Below are 23,838 nucleotides of genomic sequence, written 5' to 3' on the forward strand. Positions count from 1 at the left end.
CTCACGGTTTTCAGAATCATTGATGTTATCGACTGCACAAGATCTCTCAAGCGACACAGCTTTGCACCTTGTCAGCGCACCCACCGCTGCTTCCATGGCGCATTTCTGTGCTCGTCGAGGAAAAGAGGGAGATTGTAAAAAGGGAACGATGGCTTGGTGTACTTCTCGCTTTCTTATTTTTTTATGTTTCTTTCTATCTTCAGATACTCGCCGATGACGCGGACGCGAAGCAGCTGGCGCCATATTGTGGCACGCTGCACGAACTTGCGATGCTCTCCACGGCTTTTGCAATCGGCCCGTTGGCGGGATGCACTGTGTGGTAATGGCGGCAGATACGAACTTGCGTATGCAACTGTTTCGCCCCGTCTCGGTTAAGGGGAACAGTTAATTTCCTTTCCCTTTGTCCTCTGGTAGCTTCAACACTATTTAAGGAGGGAAGGCGTTTACGGTCCGAAGTCGGCACTCCTCGATGATTTGAGCGCACGGTGGCAGCGCGAAGGAAGCGCCGCTGTCCGATAAAGTGACGCTTCATTCAAACGTTGAGGCATCTGTCCGGGTCCAAGCCCGAAGCTCTCCTCTCTCCACACAACCAAACATGACTTTTTAAGCCCTCAGTTGCACAAAGGAATTGCAAACCAGCCAATCACACATGCGATTTCACATCATTGTAACCAATAGCACAACCACCTTCGTGCCGCACACAGCATTGGTGAAAACAGTGGCACCCTTTACAACATGCCAGGGGATAAGATTTCTCAAAGACACGTGTCGTCTCCCTCTTCCCTACATTGGGCTACGAGTATCGGCCCCTGATGCCCTCCCCTTTTCACCTGCAAGCGGCTGCCATGCGAGATGCTAGAATGTTTCCATGAAACCACGGCTTATTGACTGCAAATCTGCCGGACAGCGGGCTGCCATGCCAGTACTGAGAAAACTCTGTCTCCCATGCAGCTGTGGGCCGGTTCGCTTGAAATCCAAACACCATAATTGGGACCCAATGGCGATCACACACAAAAGCATCCTTTGGTCGTAGCCGGCCAAGTGGTGGTAAAGCTACCGCCATTTTCACTGGCATTCTCAGAAGGCGCATGCGGATGGCAAATATGAAACCGGTTGGGCAGGGTCGCATCGCCCAATTTCCGTGACAAAACGGTCGACGGGACATTTCGGAAGCGCATGGGCATTAGTGGTGGCGGTGACCTCAAGCACCCCCTACCATTGATCTTCATGCCCGTCTCCCCGAATGCTCCCCTTCAGCTCGGGCCATCTACCTTTCTGTTCCGAGCGAGGGTGCCGATCTAGTGCCTATTTAATGGCACGGCCACTAATACGTTTTCTCTCCGCGCTAGATGTTTCCTGCATCTCCTCTTCGCGGAACCCACCTGCGGGCTTCGTTTCCAGTTATTGGCCGATGCAGCAGTGTGCGAATTTGTTCTGCGCTTTGCTGTAGTCACCTAAACTGGGCCACAAAACAACAGTGAGGTCAACTCACTAACCTCAAACTGACTGCAACTTAGCAAAGCAAATTTCACAAATGTTCTGCATGAAAAACGCCACCTAAAAGGCAGAATTTCGATCGTTATATCTAATATGCGGTGAATAACATATCGTTATACTATGTTTTTTTTTTTCTCATGGCCCTAATGCATAAATTGATGCTCTGAAGTCGACTCATCGTTGTAAGCGATATATCGTTATATGTTGGTATCGTTATAAGTGGACTGCACTATATCTACTATTCAATTTCTCGAATATTCAATTTTTCGAATGTCGGTACCTTCCATGAATGACCCAATGGCTGTAGCTGGTGCCTTGACGCTACAGCGTTCCCAGGACACGCTATTTTTATCGGTATAAGGTTCGACCAGGTCGACTGGACCGATCTGAATTATTAATGCTACGTGAACAGGGGGAACAAAAGCAGCGCTCATAGCAAGCAAGGAAGCATGTGTGAAGGTCAGGCCAATTAGCCACTGAAAGGCACACTGATCACATCAAACATACAAGTTCAGTGTTCATGCATGCAGATTCTGGCAGTTTGGAGCCTTTTACCCACATGCGAGCACACAGACCAACTTGGCATGTGTGCTCGCGGTAGTTGCCAGCTGGTCGACCGTGGACATGAACACCACTTCAACAGACGTCAATCTAACTCGTACTCATGACCTCGTGACGATCACTGATGAGCCATCCATAGGAACATTAGTGACAATCTTTCTGCTACAGCTTACGGCCCATTATAAACTTGGTCGACGGTGAATTTTCATTACGGCCACACCACTGTGCACACTGTCTAGCCTGTTAGGCCTAGATGAAGCCGCATCGTCGGGTGTCAGCAACTAAAGTTGCGGCTGCCGAATGAATGCAGATCTATTCACAGCAGTTGCACAACCTTTATGAAGCCGACAAACCGCCTCGCCAATGAAAGCGAATGCACAAGATGACTGTTGCATGTTCACGGCCGCGATCTTTGCAAAATATGATACAATGCCCTTTATTCCGAACACTGGTCATAGGTGCCCAATGGTTTCTTTTCGTAGCTTCAAGCGACCCATCTCAAGGCTAGCTTTGGATTTACATGGTGAAATTGCTCGAAGTCATGGGGGGCCCGAGACAGCTCAGGCGCCCCTTCCATTATTTAAGGAGGGGCTTGGCACCCCCTCGGCAGAGCACTGCGGCACCCATTTGACAAGTGCTGGAAGTGATTTTATTACCAGTAGAGCCTTGTGCAGGGCAATTCTAACTTTCCAATTGTTTTATTTAATGATTAATGACGTCACGCAAACCTGCCATGGGCCTCCCAATTTGAGTACCCCTTACTCTCGGCGTTGGCAATGCAGAGCAATGCCGAGTGACATGATGCGCATTTTCCGCTTTTGTCTGTCACGCAGATTGGCCTTGATGAGCTAACAATAACCCACAAAAACCATGTGCCATAATAAAGATGGGAATAACCTGCTATTTTCAGAAAGAAAACTGGAAAGCAATACCTTCGAAGCAATAGAAACTTGCCATTAAGCACAGTATGGCCCACTATTCATCCGAAAACCCCATTGGTATTTAGGACAACTTCACTATTTCTTCAGCTTTAGGGGGAAAAAAGCACTTAATTCCATTTGACAGACGTTCTATCGATATAAGATCTTTTCCAGACCTTCGTATACAAACTGTTATCAGTGCTGGCATATTAATTTGATGATCCCAGCTCTAATGGAGCATTACTATTCACCTCAATTTGCAGGTACCTTAGTTACTGATGGCTAGCAAGATTCTTGTTAAGCAGTGTGATTAGCCTTTTCAACATCTGCAGCATTGTGTTTTTTAGCACAAATTTTGGAAGCGCAAAAGTTTGTTAAATGTTCCCATATTATATAGATTCAATATCTGGCTTTTTTTTCTTGATTCAATATTCGATTAGAAATCTACTAGTTAGTATTCGCACACTCCTAGAAATATGGATAACACTCGTGGAGTATTTATATTGCACGGAACACCTATAGAATAGTGCAAGTTGATGAATCACACTTTGTTTATGGGTTTCCAATCATGGTAATTCACTTGGGCATTCTACATTTTGTTTAACCCCTTAGCCCTTTTATTATGTCAAGAAATTTCTTACCCAGAATGCTGATTTTTGTTATTGCTGATAGGGAATATTCTTGTTTAAAATGCAGCTTTTTGAGGAACAAAGAAAAGGAAATACAACTGATTCATAGTTTAATTAAATGTAACACACAAATTTATTGTACACCATACTATAAAAGCACCAGCTAGAAAAATAAAAAAAAATTGTAGAACAAGTACGTACAGTGATTTTTCATCTTTCTCACATTAGCTGTACATGCTCACAGTGCATTATTTTACGAAGGGAGCTTTGACTGTTTGTGGTACAGCTCAAAACAAGACATTTCACAGAATGACACTCTGATTGGTTTCATCGACAATCATCAAAGCCAACTCATCATATAAAAATGTTCAATATATTCAAACTATTCAGCAGGTGCAAGCTTACAGTAATGTTCTTACAGGGGTACAGCCAAAAAGAAAATCGTGGAGGCTCCAGCGAAATGCTGTTCGTGTCAGTTTTAGTCCACTGACGTGCACTTCCAGTGCTGCGCTCTGAGTTTTACTGTTCGTCTTCTTCACCTGAGGAGCTGCTGGTCTCTTATATTCACCTCATGAAATTATATACACCTAGGTGTCTTAAGCATCATCGTCGGAAGAAGACAAATACAAGGAAATGCCTCTTTTTCTTTTTTCTGGAAGCTGGGCCAGGAATATACACGCATTGCCTTCGCTAGAAGCCATTTTGAATACGCCTGCAAGTTTTCTTTTGTATCTTGTTGTCTGAAAGTTCACAAATTGCTCACTGTCTGCGCTGTGGGATACACTGCGTGCAAGTAAAACATATGTAAACAGCGAATGTGGAATGCAACAATAAATGCAGAAGATAACCTTTTTTTTTATGTTGATGGAGTGTGTGTGCACAAATTAGCAACTCTTATTGCTAGTCACTTTGAAATTTTTCATTGTCTTCAGGTTTTTATGCTCAAATTCTAAATAGTTTACTGCACTGAGCAGGTAATATGGAGCAAAGTAGGCTCTTCACAGTATGGCCTGCAATAGATTAGCATACCATAATACTTGCATAGAAAATTAATATTTCTTTGTGTAGACTACATGACAGATACAGAGAAGCCACATAAATTTGAATCACAGTTTAAGAAAAAGAAAATGAAAAAGAAGGAAATGAATCCTATTACCTTACATTCATTATCATGATACAGATGCAGGGAAAATGTTAAGGAACATCATCGTGACCATCATCATCATTGCCAGCCTATTTGTATATCCACTGCAGGACGAAGGCTTCTCCCAGTGATCTACAATTATCCCTGCCTTGTACTAGCTGCTTCCAACTTGTGCTTGCAAATTTCCTAATTTCATCCCCCCACCTAATTTTCTGTTGTCCTCGGCTGCTCTTCCTTTCCCTTGGCACCCATTCTGTAACCATGACGGTCCACCAATTATCTGCTCAACGCATTACATCGCCTGCCCAGCTCCGTTTCTTTCTCTTAATGTCAACTAGAATATTGGCTATGCCCGTCTGCTCTCTGATCCACACTGCTCTCTTTCTGTCTCTTATTGTTACACCTATCATTCTTCGTTCCATCGCTCCTTGTGCGGTACTTAACTTGTTTTTGAGCTTCTTTGTCAGTATCCAAGTTCCTGCCCCATATGTTAGCACCAGTAGAGTGCAATGATTGTACACTTTTCTTTTCAACGGCAGTGGTAAGCTCCCCAGTCAGAATTTGTAATTGGCTGCCCTATGCACTCCAACCCATATTTATTCTTCTGTAAATTTCCTTCTCATGATCAGGATCCCCTGTGTGTAATTGACCTAGATAAACATACTCGTGCACAGACTCTAGAGGCTGACTGGCATAGGACAATATTTTATACAATACCGACAGCAGGCTAATGGACCTCTAATTCTTCAATTCTTTCACGCCAATCATGAATTCTTGTTCCCTTGTCAGACTATTCAATATGATCTTTGTTTCCTGCATAACAATCCTCAACCCAGCTCTTACACTTTCTCGGTTAAAGCCCTTAATCATTCATTGCAGTTCGTTCCCACTGTTGCTGAACAGGGCAATGTCATCTGCCAACCAAAGGTTGAGATATTTGCCATTGATCCTCACTCCTAAGCCTTCCCAGTTTAATAGCTTGAGCACTTGTTTCTAAGCATGCAGCGAATAACATTGGAGAGATTGTCTCCTTACCTGACCCCTTTCTTGATAGGTAATTTTCGACTTTTCTTGTGCAGAAGCAAGGTATTTGGGGAACATTCGTAGATATTTCCAAAGATATTCACGTATGCCTCCTGTACCCCTTGGATGCCGCTATGACTTAGGAATCATAATCTATGAAAGCCATATAGAGACGTTGATTGTACTTTTCTGATTTCTCAATTAACTGATTGATGACATGGACATGATGCATTGTAGGATATGCCTTCCTGAAACCAGCCCGTTCTCTTGCTTAAAGTCAAGTGTTGCCGTGATTCTGTTGGAAATTATCTTGGTGAATATTTTATACAATACTGAAAGCAGGCTAACGGACCTATAATTCAATTATTTTACGTCTCCTTTCCCATTGATTAGTACAGTATACTCTCATTACAATGGACCCTGGTAATCTGACAAAAAACATCCATTTTATCCGAAGTCTGTAATATCCGAAACGCCTCACTTCTGAAATGTTCATAGTGATGTCTAGACAACAACTTTATTGTGAAGAGTGAGTGACAAACATCCAAAGTCGCAGTATCACTCGAAAGGCGAAGCATCAATTGCGATAGCAAATTAAGCAAGATAACAGCAGCAGCGAGCCAATTGACCCTCGTGCTGTCTCTCGCTTCAATGCCAATTAAATGTCGAAAGCACAGTGCATACGAAGCTACCGGCACTAGGGTCATTTTGTCCACATCACAGATAGCTTTGAAGATGAGGTCCGCGCTGGGACGCACTTTGTCCGCATCGCAGATCACTCTCACGATATGGCTATCATGCGGAAGAGCACTTTGTCCACATTGCAGATGGATTTCAAGATATGGCGGCCACGCCGTAACCAGCAGCCACCAGAGTAGAATCTTCTTCTCTCTCACCTCCCCTCCACTCCCACCCCCCGTACCTTGCGTGTGAAAGAAGATGGTGTGTTTCTGCCCCGCCTTCCTCAATCGCGCACGCGATATTGAGCTGCGACCATTGGCTGACCCTCGCAAGTCAGTTGTCAGCCCGTGTCGATGCAGGAAAAGTGCGTTCTATGCGCCCGATTTTGAAAAAAATTGCTAATTTCGTTCGCTGTAGCCGATAGTTTGTTGTAGCATGGTACGTTAAAAGTGAACTTTGTTGCAATAATAAAATATGTAGAGCAAACTAAGGCTGAAATATGGCCTGTTATATCCACAAATCTGTTGTACGCGGGTCCGTTGTAACAAATGCAGACCAGCCTGGTATAATAGCTCTGGCATAATGTTGGCATTCTTTAAGCTTTCTGGTGCAGTTGTGAATATAAGTTTTGACTTTTGGGACCAAAGGTTCAGCGATTTTTCTTTTTCTTTTGTTGCTGCCTGGGCATTGTGGCTGAAATCAAGAGCATGTGCCTATGTGCACTTGTTTGATCAATATGAGGTGCTAAATGAATTCCCTGCCACGGAGTCGAGCTTAAATATATTTTAATTTTTTGCTGATGCCGTGGTCTCCAAACTTTTGCTCGCGACTGTACACTTGAAGTTTTGAGGCATTGTGCATCAAGGGCCGCAATCTTTTCAAGCTTATCTCCTCCATCTATGATTAAATCAACTGTTATTCCACCTTCTCCTGCTGCTTTTCTCCCAGGCATGTCTTGCAAGGCCCTCCTAACTTCGTATCTAGTTTAAAGTCCTCTTTAAATTATTGTTTCTGCTATGGCACCGTAACTACAGCAGTGTTTTCTTCCTACATTGAGCCAGTTGCTTTTCAGTTGCAGTTGCAATTGTACTTGCAGTTGCAAATTTAGGTCCTCAACTCAAAAACCTTTTAATGAAGTATGAAGTCCTTTGGTGCGACCGAACAGGTAGGCTCTCTGGAGGTGTTGTGATTATAGTGGACAGTGGTGTTGCAACTCACAAAGTGAAGCTTAAAGCCAAATATGAAGCTGTCATAGTCACTGTGCTTTGTTTCAAAACAATCACAATATGTTCTAGATATCTTGAAGCACACCTAGCAGTTACACTGACTTACAATCACTTTTAAAGCAACTACCAGAGCCATACCTCCTTGTTGGGGACTTTAAGGCCAATTCCAATCTTCGGGGAAGTGAGCAAACGGACACTAGAGGTCGTATTTTAGAAGATTTTATCCTGTGCAATAATGTATGCCTACTCGACCAAGGAAAAAACACACTGCTCCCCGAGCTCAGGAAAAATGATCTATTTAGATTTATTTTTTTGTTTGCCATCAGTTCTTACAGATATTAATTGGAATGTTCCTAATAACCCCTATGGAATGAATCACTTTCATGTCATGATAAGCTTGTAAAACCCATCACAAATCATTCCGAGTAAACGCTGTCGATGGAAGCTCCACCTAGCTGGCTGGTTACTTTTCCAAGAAAATGCAGGTCTCCACAAAATATCTTCCCATATTCTTAGCATCGATGAACTGAATGAAATAATTCCAGCCTGTGTCTTAGATGCCACATGCACAGCAATCCCTCAGTCCAATGGTATAGTACGACAAAACCACAAAGTTTGGTACACACGAGAATGCAAGGAAGCCAAAAAAAAAAACAAAATAAAGCATGGGGAATTTTTCGTAGGTACTTAACGCACGAAAACCTTATCAATTTCAAAAAGGCAAGAGCTAAAGCACAGCACATCCTTCGCAGTGCTGAGAAAAATTCCTGGAAAAATTATGTATTGTCTATAAACAGTTCTATCACATTGCAAGAAATGTAAGAGCAAGTTCGTAAACTAAACAGTAGCTTCTCCCCCTACACAATACCTTATTTCACACCCCCTGGTGCAAATATTGGCGAACAGTCGGACAAACTAGCCGAATCTTTCTCTACAGTGTCAAGTGCATGTCACTAGTCAGAGTCCTTCTTAAAGTTCAAGAATACAGTTGAAAAACAAGGGCTTCCTACGAGTAGCAGTACATAAGAGCCTTATAATACTTTAATTACAATGCATGTACTCCAAAATGTACTGGCCACCGGTAAACAGACTGCACCAGGAGCTGACGAAATACATTATCAACTACTAGCTCATTTCTTAAAATCTGCTGTAGACGCACTTTTAAGGTTTTTTAACAAAATGTGGACAACAGGAAAGCTGCCAGAAGCATGGAAGAAGGCCATAACTGTACCATTTCTGAAACCCAGAAAGCCGCCAACCTACCCAGGTAGTTATGAAGCCATTGCTCTCACAAGTTGTTTCACCAAATCCTTCGAAAGCATTCTGAATATTAGGTTAATGTTTATGCTCATATCCCGTGAACTTCTCGACGTCCAGCAATGCGGTTTTAAAAAAGCATGTTCCACTGTTCACCATTTCGTTCGCCATGAAAACACAGTCCGAGAAACTTTCATACGCAAACAACACTGTCTGGCAGTTTTTCTTGATATGGAGAAAGCTTATGACACTGCATGGAGGTTTGGGATTCTCTGCGACCTTGCAGACTTAGGCATCCATCGCAGGATGCTGAAATGCCTTAAAGACATCCTCTCCGATCATTCATTTAAGTTATGCCTTGGTTCAGCCTTTTTGGGGGACTTCGCTCAGAAGAATGGAGTGCCGCAGGGTTGTATTTTAAGTACTACTACACTCTTCATAGTAAAAATCAACTCAATAGCAAGAATAATCTCAAATTCTATTACGTATTCTATGTCGACGACTTCCAAAATGCATGCACGTCCTCGAGCTGGCCAACATGTGAGAACTCACACTGAACAGACTTGCAATCTGGGCACACAGAAATAGATTTAAGTTTTCCCCACAAAAAACAGTTACTGTTCTCTTCTCACTAAAGAGAGGCCTACAGGTTGATCCTTCCTTGCACCTAAATGAAACAATACTCCCAGTAAACCAAGAACACAAATTTTTAGGCATTACATTTGATAAAAAAAACTCGCATTCCTGCCACACATAAACAGTTTGAAAGTCAAAGCTTCCCGAGCTCTGAACATCCTTAAAGTACTCTCAAAGAAGTGCTCTGATAGAACATGCCTTCTACACATTTATTGTTCTCTGGTACATTCTTGTCTAGATTACGGGAGCATAGTCTATGGTTCAGCAAGACCTTCATATTTAAAATGATTAGATCCAGTTCTTAATCTATGTCTGTGCCTTTCGTGCGGATCAAACAGAACGTTACCTGTTGTAAGTCTGTATGTAGAAGCAAATTAGTCCTCACTAGACAATAACAGAATAGCACTCACATGCACACATGTTCTTAGAACTGGAGTGCGAATGCAACATCTGTGTTATCTGATCGTTACAACTTGTCCTTCTCGAATTCTGTTCAACAACAAACCACAAGCAACAAAGCCATTGCTACTGCGCTTAGAAGAGATATGCAGCAACTGCATTTATTGGGCATATAACTGGACATTGCACAAAACCACATCGCACTGCCCTCATGGTACAGTTTCCTGTCAGTGCTGGGTCTGACTCTTACACAATTCAACAAAAGACAAACCCCAAGAGAACGCATTATACAGGAATATCTTGCATGTAAAGAAAGATACAAAAACTACACGGAATTTTTCGCAGATTGTTCCAAAGCCGCAGCTTGCATCAGAAGTGCAGTAGTGGAGGGAAGCTGGAGAACGAATGGCGAGGCTTCCTCAGTGTGTGTCAATATTTACTTATGAGTGTTGCGCTATGTTGTTAGCTGTAAAGAAAATAATACGTGAGAACATAGAGAACAGCCTCATCTACACTGATTCCCTCAGTGTAATCAGAGCACTACACTCCAGAAATGCAGCCATGCCGTTACTTGGGGAAGTAGTAATGCATAATATAACGAGGATCACAACACAAGGATGTAACATAAAGCTCTGTTGGGTTCCGAGTCGCATAGGAATTGCTGGCAAATGAGAGAGCAGACGAATGCGCTTCATAAACTCGCAACAATATGCACTCCCTTGTCTTTCTATCTATTAAAGTTTTTCAATCAATCAGTGATATAGTGAAAGTAAGCATGCTCGATAAAGATTGCATGATGTTAGTACCCAGCAAACTCAGAGACAAATGGCAATCTACATGGAGTAATCAACTAAATAACAAGCTACAAATGCTAAAACCCATCTTAAAAGAATGGAAGTCATGTACACATCAGGAACAGTTTTTTGAAGTTATATTATGTCGTTTGTGCATTGGACACATCCACCTCACACACAACTTCATTCTGAAAAAAGAAAACAAACCTGGTTGTGAAAAATGCAGACATGAACTGATGATATATCACATCTTATTTTCATGCATAGAACTCAAAACACTGAGGAAAAAGCATTTTACCCCATTTTACAATGAGCAGCCATTGTAAGCCAGCACTGGATTTTAGAAGAAAACGCACTTGTTAATATCACAAATGTTTATAGCTTTATGGGGTCAAGCCGGGGTTCTTGAAAAATTCTAAATGCTGACTATATGCTTCATTGCATACTATAGAAAACCTCATCCACCTTCTCATGTTTGAGGCCTTTATCTAATTTCTTGGGTTTCTCAGTGCCCTTACCTAGAGAAAGACTTGCCGAGGGGACCCAACCCCTTTAAAAAAGCTACACCTTGTGTTTGGCCCATGATAGCCTTAGTTGCTTATGTGCCACTAAACACAACACAAAATGTTCTCATTTCCAGGCCACAATGGATGGTCAAGCAAGGTGATGCCACACATTCAGATAATAGTGCAATCTAAGTATGCTATCCTACATATAGTTACATGCGAAGAATTTCACTGCAACAGCAATAATGAACTAATACACAGGTCTGAAAGTGTATGAATACAGCTGGACAAAACACTAGCCTCTAATGAAGCCAGATAGACAGTGCATATCTAAGCTATAACCTAAGCAGCTGGAACATTACAGCACAATAAGTTCTTTCACTACAAATGTTCATATTGCATCTTGAAGTGTTAATTCAGCATGTGCATAAGCTCTCTGTCTCATGTGCAATGTTGTATATTTTATTCTCCAATTCGAATTTTGTTGTGCATACTTCTATGCTCCCAGTGACAGAATACACAGTAATATTTGTGGCGCAGCCTTACCCAAGTGTAATGAAGTTTTGTTGCAATTCTTCACATAAGTATACGCATAGTGGATTGTTTATAGAGGCACCATCGATGGCCACCTAGTGGACACTTTCGACGCTTGTAATGCTGTAGCAGATGGCACTTTGCAGCAAGAATGCTGAAGTTTGCGGCTGCCATTTTCCCCTTTGTTCGGGTACCGGATTGCTGCTTCATTGGTGACAGCTGCAGAAAAGGCACAGGCTTCTATGAGAGCAGACATGTACATTATGTTACTGGAGTTTGGGACAAGCCAGTCCGCATACATGCTGGGTACGTCCCGCAGACAAGCGCAGTGAAGCCCAGTTATACAAATGGGAGCTTGTGCTAAGTAGCCACTTTGTTTTGCCAACTAATTTAATGTTTCAATTGTTTTTGTTTTGTTTTTTTATTTCTATCCGTGCCGTAATACTATTTTGTACCGCAATAATAGGTACACCTCATCGGTGTAGACGTATCTCGGAAGACTCAGTGCAGTGCTATGCCGGCACACCCGTGATCTTGCTGCTGATGAATACACATGAAATCACCAAATAAGTGCCATCAAATTTGCCTCAAGAAGACTAACTGCAAAATTGTTAATCGAAGTGCATGCACTATTCAATGAAGCCACCAAATGCATGGGTGAATAAAAGCGCTAGTTAGTGCTGCACCGCCAATGCAATACTGCTGCGTATATCGATGAACTTCCCTAGAGACCTGCTGGAAATATGCAAAGCTAAAGCCTTACCAACTTTTTAGTATTAATTTTTTTTACGAGTGTAATGATTGATAGAAGGTACATTAAATATATAAAGGAGAAGCACCGCCAGCCGAGATAGATGGACGCTGGCGGCAAGGCCAGGTTTAGTGCTTTACGGCGTAGTTGTTGCATTCCTATGCTGCATAAGGTAAGGAACAATTCAATTGAGTACCACAATGCAAACGCAGAAAGGCACTCTGCATGGTAAGTCTGCTCAGACAGCATCAAGGTGTAACAACTTCACAAACATGACGTGAATTTTTCAGCAAAAATCGGACAGCTATACCATATGCAGCAGCTCACACAAATCCTCTCCCTGAGCCACCTTCTTTCTAAAACATTTTTCCTGTAACCACAATATTGACGATGTCCTCAAGCAGAACAAATGGCGCTGTTAAAGAAGCACTTGCCTGTATTCATTTCAATAAAACACAGCATGATTTAAGCCCCTTACAAATGAGGTGAGGCGAAAAGCTTGTACTTAAAGAGATCAACAACAGTTCTGCTAAAGCAACTAGCAACAGCTCAACATGCGCGCATCCACACATAAAATAGATCCAAAAATATGAAATGCGTTACAGCTGGTGCGACAATTTAATGGGCCACATAAAACCAACAAGATCAGTCCTTGCAAGCTGCAGCAGCTTTAACACACAACACTATACACTCGTAGAATTGTGAACCCTAGCAAGAGCAACATAGTAAAGAATTGGCAAATGGTAGAGGTGGCAAGCAGCATTCAGAACATAAGGGAAATGCATTTAGCCTGTATGCTGTACTGCAGACAAACTGAACCAAAACATGGGTAGGCCGTGATCAACTTCGCCGCTTACCCATATAGACGTGATCGAGTGTAACAAACACTGAGATGATAAAAGAAAGCATGATAACAAGAAATTTCCCCCCAAACGATGGCTCATTCATTGCTGTCATTCCTCCCATTCATGAGGCCTCGCAGGGAATGATTAAAACCATGTTGCCAGCAAGTTTTTTGCAGCTATTGTTCTTCAACCTGCCTTGAAATCAAATATATTAATCAAACAGAGAAGCATAAGCAATGATGCATAAAACTGTGGTGGACGGCTGCCTCCTTTCCCAAGTGCCTTTAGTAAGATTGCCACCAGTGGCACATCCTTTGGCACACACTACATGCATACTGGTTCATAAAATGCTCACCAAAGTATAATTTGCGTGTAAGAATGTTGCTATCCTTTCATATCATATTCTTATACTATACTATATACTACATATATATATATATATGTACTATACTTATTAGTCCTTCATTTTCTGGTATTATATATTTTGAAATGCAAGGGGTAAAAATCAGGTGTTACATTTAAAGAGGAAAACCAGGGAGAAATCATGGTTTTAAATTAATAACTTTGCACCAACTTAACAGCAAGTGGTGACTTTCAGAGCATTAATTCCTAGTTACTTGGAGATCAACTATGACTTGAAAAAACATAAGTTTGGGCATGTTGGTATTGCATGTTAGCCTTCTGGTGCTCGAAGCACACGGGGACAGTATGGAAGTTGGAGACAGAGCGCTCACTTCTAATAATCACTCGTTTTCTCAACCATCACACACACACGCACACATAGGAGACTGACAACCAGCTTGCACTAGCACTTCTGTACAAGTTGATAAATCATGACATAAAGAAACATGAAATATGTGAGAATAACAATTACTGATAAAACCAAGTTAAGAAAGTACTAAGCTGCAAGATTAGGAAATTAGCCTGTACTACCATCTCCCGCTGAGCCATGTGTGAGGCTAAGATAATCCAATTCTTTTTGAGAAAGGTCATTCGGTAGTGCACTAACCAGAATTGTACAAGTTACAGAAAAAAAGTTATCAATTACAATTGCTTAATTAAAAAATGTAATGAATTGCAGTTATGGGTTACTGCCTCAAGAAAATAATAGAAAAATTACTGAAATGTAATCTATTACTGCTATGTTACTTTCCTCCAAACATTTAATAACATTGCACAGATACACCAAATAAAACGAACTTACCTGGCACTTTCAGTGCATCCTCTGCAGCTCTTCATACATTGCTTATCTTCACTAGCTATTGGTTTCCAAACGTTTCATCGGTCATCTTTCCTCATTTTCGTTCTGAAGACATCGGTGGTGTCACTGAAAACTTATTCAATGTCCATGCTGAGGGGTAAGGCGGTGTTGTAACATATACAGATCTCGTGCACAAGATTGTGGTTACACAGCGTCTGGGTCCTCATTGATTCGCAGCACTTCATTGCTCAGAAGACATTTCAAAAGGTGGTCCAAACTGAGTCGATGAAAAACTGAAAGAAAAAGTTGTCCATATGTGATTCCCTGGCATCGACATGCTAAATAGTTAATGCCACCAAGGCATACCAAAGCATTAGTTCAATTTGTCGGCTAGCATGTGGTGGAGCAATTCAAGTGAGGAAATAAACACTGAGTTCCCGGATTCGCCTGTCTCAACATGCACATCCACGAGGCAGCTACATGGCATGATGTTAGGAGTTTCTCTGTAGTTTCCACTAAATGCAGGTTTTCAAAGCTGCATTGCCTTTTACAGACTATCTTGCCAGGAAGGTAACTGGTTACGTGTAATTGCTTACCGAAAAAAGTAATTGAATTACACTGAGTGTTACTGAGTGAACAAAGTGATAGTTAAATTACAAAACTACCAAAACAAGTAATTAATTACATGTAATTCCTTACGTACAAGTATGGCATAATGCATGCATCCCCCAAACTAGCGATCTTCACTACTTCTGTGATCTCACATGTAGTTTGTGTGGCGCTTCTTCCTATTATTATGCAGCACTGTGTATACTGGGGCTTGCACTTGCAGTTTTTGCAGTAGATATTAAGACATTGTGATGACTATACCATTGTAACAGTGACATTGTAAATAAATTGGGCCTATTTGGTTGAATGTATTATCCATTATTTACAGGACCAGCACACAAAACAAAGGCTGGGCACAGAACATGCACAGTATTTTCTTCTCGTGTGTGCACCTTTCTATGGCCTATCTGTTTTTAGCCTCATTAAATCATGGAACATAATTCTACTAATAGCTTGTTTAAGGGTGAACAAAACTCTCTGTTTATGTTTCCAGTTGAAGGAAACCGTCATCCACATTCCATTCCAAGGCTGGTTGCAGATGATAGAGTTGTCACAGCTTCACTTGGAAAAAGAGCAGAACTTCGCTGCCACATTGAAGGTTTGTTACATTTAACATCTATTGCTTTTTTTGTGTGCGTTTTCTATGATGCCTACTCAGTGCTCATTGCGGGAATATATAAATACCCTTTACATACTGTGAGTAAGGTCTGTAGCCAGTAATTATAGTCATTTAGCTTAGGTTCTTTAGAAATTTTTAGTCTGTGATGACTAAGAGCTATAAACTAAGAATGAGGTAAACATTCACTCAAAGTGTCTTGTGTAACTGCTTTCTGGCACTGAAATTAGCACTTTGCAGAATTTGCCAACATTGGCTGCCCTGGTATTACTGACAAGGGCTGTGGAATTGTGTTACAGATTAACTAGCTATTTGGGCTTCATTTTGATGTTCTCACTGCATGAAATTTAATCTACAAATCAGTAAAACCTCGTTAATTCAACCCTCGTTAATTCGAAATACCCGATAATTCGGACTCGTCCTTTGGCCCCAGCAGGAGTATGCATAATCTAATGCAATGAAACTCGTTAATTCAGACGAAGTTGGCCGCACATCGGTTAATGCGAACAACTCTCGGAGCTCGGCGAGCGCTGGAGCGTCGCAAAAGAGCAGAAATGGCGTTAGCACATCGCTAGTCCGCATCGCCATAGTCATCAGTGGAAATCGCACGGGAATGACAGAAACGCCGGAATGCTTCGTGCCTCTTTGTGCCTTTAAGGCCCGTATTCTTGCGTTTACCGCCGCGCACAGGACCGCATCGGCCGCGCGCCTCTATGACTGCGTAGTAGCCATCCATGATGGCGTCGATAGCGGCCGCGGTGTCGTCCGCGCCGGTCGCAGCCAACAGTAGTTTCGCTTTGACTCGGTGCGCGCGTCGGCCGCGTGCCTTCATCACTGCGTAGTAGCCATCCATGATCACGTCGATAGCGGCCGCAATGTCGTCCGCGCCGGTCGCAGCCAACAATAGTTTCGCTTTGACTCGGTGCGCGCGTCGGCCGCGTGCCTTCATCACTGCGTAGTAGCCATCCATGATGGCGTCGATAGCGGCCGCGGTGTTGTCCGCGCCGGTCGCAGCAAACAGTAGTTGTTTCGCTTTGACTCGGTGCGCGCGTCGGCCGCGTGCCTTCATCACTGCGTAGTAGCCATCCATGATCACGTCTATAGCGGCCGCAATGTCGTCCGCGCCGGTCGCAGCCAACAGTAGTTTCGCTTTGACTCGGTGCGCGCGTCGGCCGCGTGCCTTCATCACTGCGTAGTAGCCATCCATGGTGGCGTCGATAGCGGCCGCAATGTCGTCCGCGCCGGTCGCAGCCAACAGTAGTTTCGCTTTGACTCGGTGCGCGCGTCGGCCACGTGCCTTCATCACTGCGTAGTAGCCATCCATGATCACGTCGATAGCGGCCGCAATGTCGTCCGCGCCGGTCGCAGCAAACAGTAGTTTCGCTTTGACTCGGTGCGCGCGTCGGCCGCGTGCCTTCATCACTGCGTAGTAGCCATCCATGATCACGTCGATAGCGGCCGCAATGTCGTCCGCGCCGGTCGCAGCAAACAGTAGTTTCGCTTTGACTCGGTGCGCGCGTCGGCCGCGTGCCTTCATCACTGCGTAGTAGCCATCCATGATCACGTCGATAGCGGCCGCAATGTCGTCCGCGCCGGTCGCAGCAAACAGTAGTTTCGCTTTGACTCGGTGCGCACGTCGGCCGCGTGCCTTCATCACTGCGTAGTAGCCATCCATGATGGCGTCGATAGCAGCCGCAATGTCGTCCGCGCCGGTCGCAGCCAACAGTAGTTTCGCTTTGACTCGGTGCGCGCGTCGACCGCGTGCCTTCATCATTGCGTAGTAGCCATCCATGATGGCGTCGATAGCGGCCGCGGTGTTGTCCGCGCCGGTCGCAGCAAACAGTAGTTTCGCTTTGACTCGGTGCGCGCGTCGGCCGCGTGCCTTCATCACTGCGTAGTAGCCATCCATGATCACGTCGATAGCGGCCGCAATGTCGTCCGCGCCGGTCGCAGCAAACAGTAGTTTCGCTTTGACTCGGTGCGCGCGTCGGCCGCGTGCCTTCATCACTGCGTAGTAGCCATCCATGATGGCGTCGATAGCGGTCGCGGTGTCGTCCGCGCCGGTCGCAGCAAACAGTAGTTTCGCTTTGACTCGGTGCGCGCGTCGGTCGCGGGCGTTCAGCACCGCAAGGTCGCGTGGACAGCGGCCGCGGCTTCATCCGCAACGGTTGCGGTAAGTAGTAGTTTCGTTTTGACAAGCTTTCGAGGATGAAGAGCACCGGTTCCATCGTGATGGACGGCGACTAGCTCACTGGCTCATAATCGGCATGTGCGCGCAGTAGTCTTGTCTCGGATGTAGACGCGCGCTGCGGCCGTGCTGTGAAGGAAGCTGCGAGGCCTTCGCCGCTGCGAGCGCTAATCAACCACGAGATGGCGAGAACTGTAGCTTCCGGACTGCTGTTGTGCAAAGTAGAAACATGATTGGCCCATTCATTCAGTAAATAAAAGCTATGTTGACTCATAGGAAGCATTTGTTTGTTTTTCTTGATACCATTGATAATTCGACATTCAGTTAATTCGGACATTTCTTTCGATCCCGTGACATCCGAATTAACGAGGTTTTACTGTATGAAGGACGAAAAAGGATAGCACTGTATTTTATTGTTCATGTCTGTCTTGTCTCTAGAACTGTTTATTTTTCTGTGTTATGGTATTGGTCTGAATTTTAACTTTAGCACATGCTACCTACTCTTCCATGACCAAGCTTGCTTGGTACATTGACAGAAAGGGGTTGTATGGTTACGGCGCAATAAGTACCATCATCTACATGTGGTGACAACTCACCCCATCTGAGCCACTCTCAGTGTACATGCTTCAGAATAATTTTAAAGGTGCACTGTTGCTGTTCTCACACACAAAAAAAAATTTGTCCGATAAAAAAGTAACATGAGCTGAAGTGCATCGGGACTGTTGTGCATGTGAGGAGACCTGAGACCTGTTGAAGGCACATGCATAAGCCATAGCAGGTACCTAAATTGCAACATTCTACTGCTCCTGCAAAAGAAATGCAATGCACATTTATAAGCCAAGGCTAGAGAAGCTGCGATCTTATCAATCAAGGCTAGAGAATACTTATTATAAGTTTTGTGGAAACAAAAACTTGATTAACTTAATTAGCAGCTCACTAGGTGGTCTTTCTCAAGAATATTATGTTTGTGGAGCTTTGGAAAAATTAAGCAGACTTAAGGTCACAGGATGTACAAACTGATGAAAATTTTAGTCACTACCTTGTATTTAACATAGCTTTTAGATTTCATGTCAAGTGTGTTTGGTGCGAGATGGCTGTAGTTGCTATTGTGCCACTGTTTCACATCATTCCCCCTTTTTTTTTCTTTGCAGGAACATCTCGTCCTATTCAAATTGTTTGGTCCAAAGTCCTGCCGGATGGCAATTTGGCAGAACTCCCTTCAGACAATGGTATTGTGCACTTTGAAAGAGTGCAGGCAAGCGATGCAGGTGTCTATGCCTGCCAAGGCAAAGAAGATGGTTCTGCCATACTGGACACTCGTGTTACGCTCGCTCTCGTTGGTGAGTGATTTTTCTCGTACTGCTGTGATGTGTGTTTGTGCATACTGTGTGATATGTGTTTGCCATACTAAGGCTCACTGGTTTTGGCTGCTTATAATGCTTTTCCCATGGTAATAATCTATCTGTTTGCTTTAAATGCTGCTCTCAGGAGTATGGTCAAAAGGCAAGTGAGTTATTAATAATCTTTGCTCAAGTATACCTTTTAGAAAGTGGTGCATTTTGCATATAGTACTGTCTCTATGGCCTGACATGAGGCAGCCTTGGAAATCTGCTCGTCTTACCAGAGGTCTACTTTAATAAAGGCACAGTGTTATAAGGGTAAAACCAGTTTATTCAAAGGCCTTCATACCATTGAGCTTTTTTGTGAATTCACCTTAACAGAGGTTGCCTTATGGAGGCAACCATTTCTCTGCTTTTGTAAACAGTAGGTAAACTTTGTACATTACGTCACTTAAATGAACGTTGCAAGGCCCATATTTTATATTTGTTTAGCAAGTTCGTTTAATTCTGCTGATATCAGTTATGCTCAGCACTGTACATTAATTTGAACCATGTTAGAATGTCTAATAGCCTCAAAATGTCTCAAGCTTTGTATTCTCTGCATGCATGAGCTTGCTACGGTTGTCATGTGATTCATAACTTATTTAAGCAGCAGGATATGGACAAAGAATTAAAGTATAGCAAAGGGCCTTGACCTTGCTGAGTGGTTTCGACAATAGAACAGTTTGCATCAGAAATTAAGGATGGGAAGAGTTTGAAGTTGAACATGTTTATTTATTTATTTTATTCAGTCATACCCCAAGAGTCTCGAAGGGACATTATATATTTAAGGGGCGGGAAAAAAACTGCAGTTCTGGGTTGCCATGTTATAGAATGACTCTCTATGGCGGTGGTACTATCTCTATGTTGACTATGACTTGGTACTGTCTTAACATGGTGACATGGGTATAAGGTCATTCCAGTCTTATGATGCATGTAGGAAAAAAAAGCTCTTGAAGGTCTTTGAATGGGTTTGTTTCGGCTATGCAGCTTTTCAACGGCTATGGCGAGATTTCTGATAGGCTGGTCTGATGAATAAATTGCATGGTGGCAAGGAATGAAAACATTTGTGATGTAATCACAAATTCACAATGTTATGATGGGAGGCAAGAGGAGGAACGTCAAGCTGATATTTTACTGCAGATATACACTGTGTGGCTATGAGTGTTGACATTGAAGATTTGTTTGATTCTTTATTGCATGGTGGAGATAACGGAAATTGTGACACTTTTGTAGTTCTGGGTTTAGACAAAAGCTGGCATTTATAGAGCGCAGTGGTGTCCCTTTGGAGTCATTCTCAAAAATTTAGTTCCTTTATCGTAGGTCAACGGTCGTCGGTTTGGAAGACGAACTGCTCACCTGGCAACCTGGAGACTGCATGTGCTCTAAAGTTGCTTCATTGATCAGCAACAACTTTTTTCAGTAGCATCGCCAGAAAATTGCAACACAATTTAAATAATTTGTTTTCGTTTGTTTGCAGATATGTCAACGATTACCTGGTAAAGAATTCTACTACAGCCAAATGAGTCAGCATTATTAAAATGTTTAATGTAGTCACCATTCTTTTTTTTCACGACAGCGGTCATGTAAAACATTTACTTGCAGTGTGTTGACCTAATACGATAGACTTCTGTTATAATGATTAATTCGATCCCGACCGAAAGCCGTGGCTTTCGCCCATGCATTTATATGGGCTCAGACTTTCGTTATTTCTACCTTAAAATTGGCCTTCGCCTGATAATTCGAACTTGGTCAGTCAGCACGCACGCCCCTGACCCATTATGGTGACCCCGATAGCGGCCCCGTTAGTGGCAGTTTCGGCAGAGGTCAGAGGACAATGCATGCGTTGAGCACATGCCATCACTGGTTGAAAATACCTATTTTCAGCCAGTCCTAGGAAGCTCTTCAAGCAATATCCGTAGCTCACAATGTCCGGTTACGGTATTTACTCAATTATAACGCGCGTCCTTTTTTTCTTTCCAAAAAATTGGGCCGAAAATTACCTGCGCGGCGCAGTCAGATGCCAAACCAAAATCGCCTTCGCGGCTTTGGATGCTTTACCGCATAACATAAGTGTGCTGCGGCGAAGCTTACTTTGGGAAACTGGCCGTCATTGTGCAACACACATTTTTTTTTGTTAAAAAATCGTGTGTGTGCATAGATGCGCGTGAAATTTCTACTTTTCTTGTGAGCTTTAATGGTAATATCTAGGTTAGTTTTCTACTTTGGATACATAGAAAGTGGGCGCGCATTTGATTTTGGGGGCGTGTTAGACTCACAAATACTGCCAATTAAATGGATTGGCAATGTGTTTTGGCATTTTTTATGCATCTTGATTAATTCGACCCGCAGGATAATTTGATTAATTTTGTTGGTCCCGTCAAGGTTGAATTAATGGAAATCGGCTGTATTGCCGTTCACTCCATATTGTGTGTGTTGGCCTTTGTCTTGTGCCCTGTCCCCTAGTGCTGGTTTGACATCATGTCAAACCAACAAGCCCAATGCAGTATGTTGACACTACCACATAAGATCACAGATATCCCTAACGCACTGCACTTTGGCCTATTCCAACCGTATTAAAATTACATGGTCCTGCCTGCATGCAGTCTTGCTTTCACGAAATACACGCAAGTCTTGTGGAATAACTAAAATTATTTGAGTGCTTCTGGAAACAAACACTGTATGGTAAGTGCTGCTGGTGAAAAACTTGTGAAACTGGTCAAGTGAGACAACAAGAATGCTAGTATAGTGTACACCTTGGTTACTCCATATGTGCACAACATGTTACGAATACACTGCCTCTAAGAATGACACTAAAAGGTTCAATAATCACATTGTTTTTACTACCCCTCTAAAGTAAAAAAAAAAAGCATTTGTCCTTTCGTGAGCAAAACGACAGCAACTGAGGGTAAAACACGAAAAATTTGGGTGTGAAATAAAACAAATACGTGTCCTGCAGACATGACATAGTTTAGGTGGCCCTACTATATATATCCTGTTGCAAATCATACATATGGGCCAAAGTGGTTCCTGCATCAACACTAGCCTGCAAGAGCACTAGCAGTCTTTCTCATCCTCAGTCCCATCTGGCCACACATTGTTGCATGTCGCACATCCCCACACAGCTATTCTGCGACAGCGCAGTAACCAAGTATCAACAGAAGTATTATAAGTCTTCCACATTTATAGATTAGAAGATACATGTATCAGCCAGGCATCAGTAGCTCTTTCAACAACAAAAATTGAATACCTTAGCAGTTCCTGTATGCTTTAATTTGTATGATATGGCAACTTTCGTGTCATATGCCTTAATTTTATGCTGTCATTGCCTTTTGTCATATGTTCCTGCATTGGTCATTATCATTTGGTTTTGATAATACTGCACTTATCATTTTCTGTTGTACTTAGTAGAAAATTCAATTGTAAGTACTGAGCATGTTCTGTTCATTCCCTTTTTCTTTGTCCTCATCCTGTTGCGCTGCTTAAATAAACTATGAGTACACATTGACTCGCGGAGCTGTCTGTCCATTTGTCATGTAATTTTTTAATGACACTTTTCAGGTCCATCTAGACAGGCTACCAATGGCTTTAGTTGCTAGCACACTATCTTTATCGCATAACTTTGCTGTCTGCATTTTTGTACCACTTGCTTGTGCAAAATTTGTTGGCTGGATATTGTTTACCTGTTATCCATCTCGTTCATGTAGAATAAGGTGCTACTGCTACTTATGTCCTTTGCCATTTGTGGTTAAAGTTTTCTCAATTATCTTTGTCCTTCTTTTGTTTCTTACTCCATCCACTGTTTGTTGCTTTGAATAGCTCCGCCTCGGATCCAGCTGAACCCAACCCAGCAGACTGTACGTCCAGGCCACCATGTGCGCATCCAGTGCTCAGCCATTGGGGAGCCACCCATCACATACCATTGGTCACGACAGGGTGGGCAGCTGCCTCCAAGCACTGTGCAGAGAGATGGCATCCTCGAGTTCCGTGGAATCTCGGTCACAGACGCTGGTCGCTATATTTGTACAGCAGCCAATGCAGCAGGAGAAGCTGAAGGGGTTGCTGATGTTAGGGTCACAGGTTTGTATTGTTCCACCTACTCAATGCCTGTAGCCATTCATGTAACAGAAAAAGACTTCTTTCTGTATCTACAGTGATGAAGTAGTGCAGTGGATACAACGCTACTGTCAGCTACAAAGGGCCTTACAACAGCCATATTTTTATTCGCTTTCAAAGTGAAAACATTTCACTTCAGTAATAAAGTTGTTTCTAATAGCTCCAATGAAAGATTTTATACACTATATATATATATATAATATGTACATACATACATATATCAATGTTACTGGTTCTTGTTTCAAACTGAATGGGAACAAGTGATTTGCCCAAAACTCTATACAAATGCAAAAATTTTTCACTTTCAGATAACTTATTGAGCAGAC

The 23,838-nt window shown here is 42.9% G+C and overlaps 1 protein-coding gene across 29 annotated transcripts in view; it reads left to right on the forward strand.

The window, feature by feature from the left end:
* trol (terribly reduced optic lobes) overlaps nucleotides 1–23,838 on the forward strand; it is a 604,861-nt gene that overhangs the window by 484,349 nt on the left and 96,674 nt on the right. For all 29 annotated transcript variants that reach the window (XM_065435395.1, XM_065435391.1, XM_065435373.1 and 26 more), the window contains 3 exons: nucleotides 15,707–15,811; nucleotides 19,169–19,357; nucleotides 23,216–23,476. In XM_065435395.1, coding sequence (XP_065291467.1) covers nucleotides 15,707–15,811; nucleotides 19,169–19,357; nucleotides 23,216–23,476 — 555 coding nt within the window. The remainder of the gene's footprint in view (nucleotides 1–15,706; nucleotides 15,812–19,168; nucleotides 19,358–23,215; nucleotides 23,477–23,838) is intronic.

The sequence above is a fragment of the Dermacentor albipictus genome, chromosome 2 (assembly GCF_038994185.2).
Source record: "Dermacentor albipictus isolate Rhodes 1998 colony chromosome 2, USDA_Dalb.pri_finalv2, whole genome shotgun sequence".
NCBI classification, from domain to species: domain Eukaryota; kingdom Metazoa; phylum Arthropoda; class Arachnida; order Ixodida; family Ixodidae; genus Dermacentor; species Dermacentor albipictus.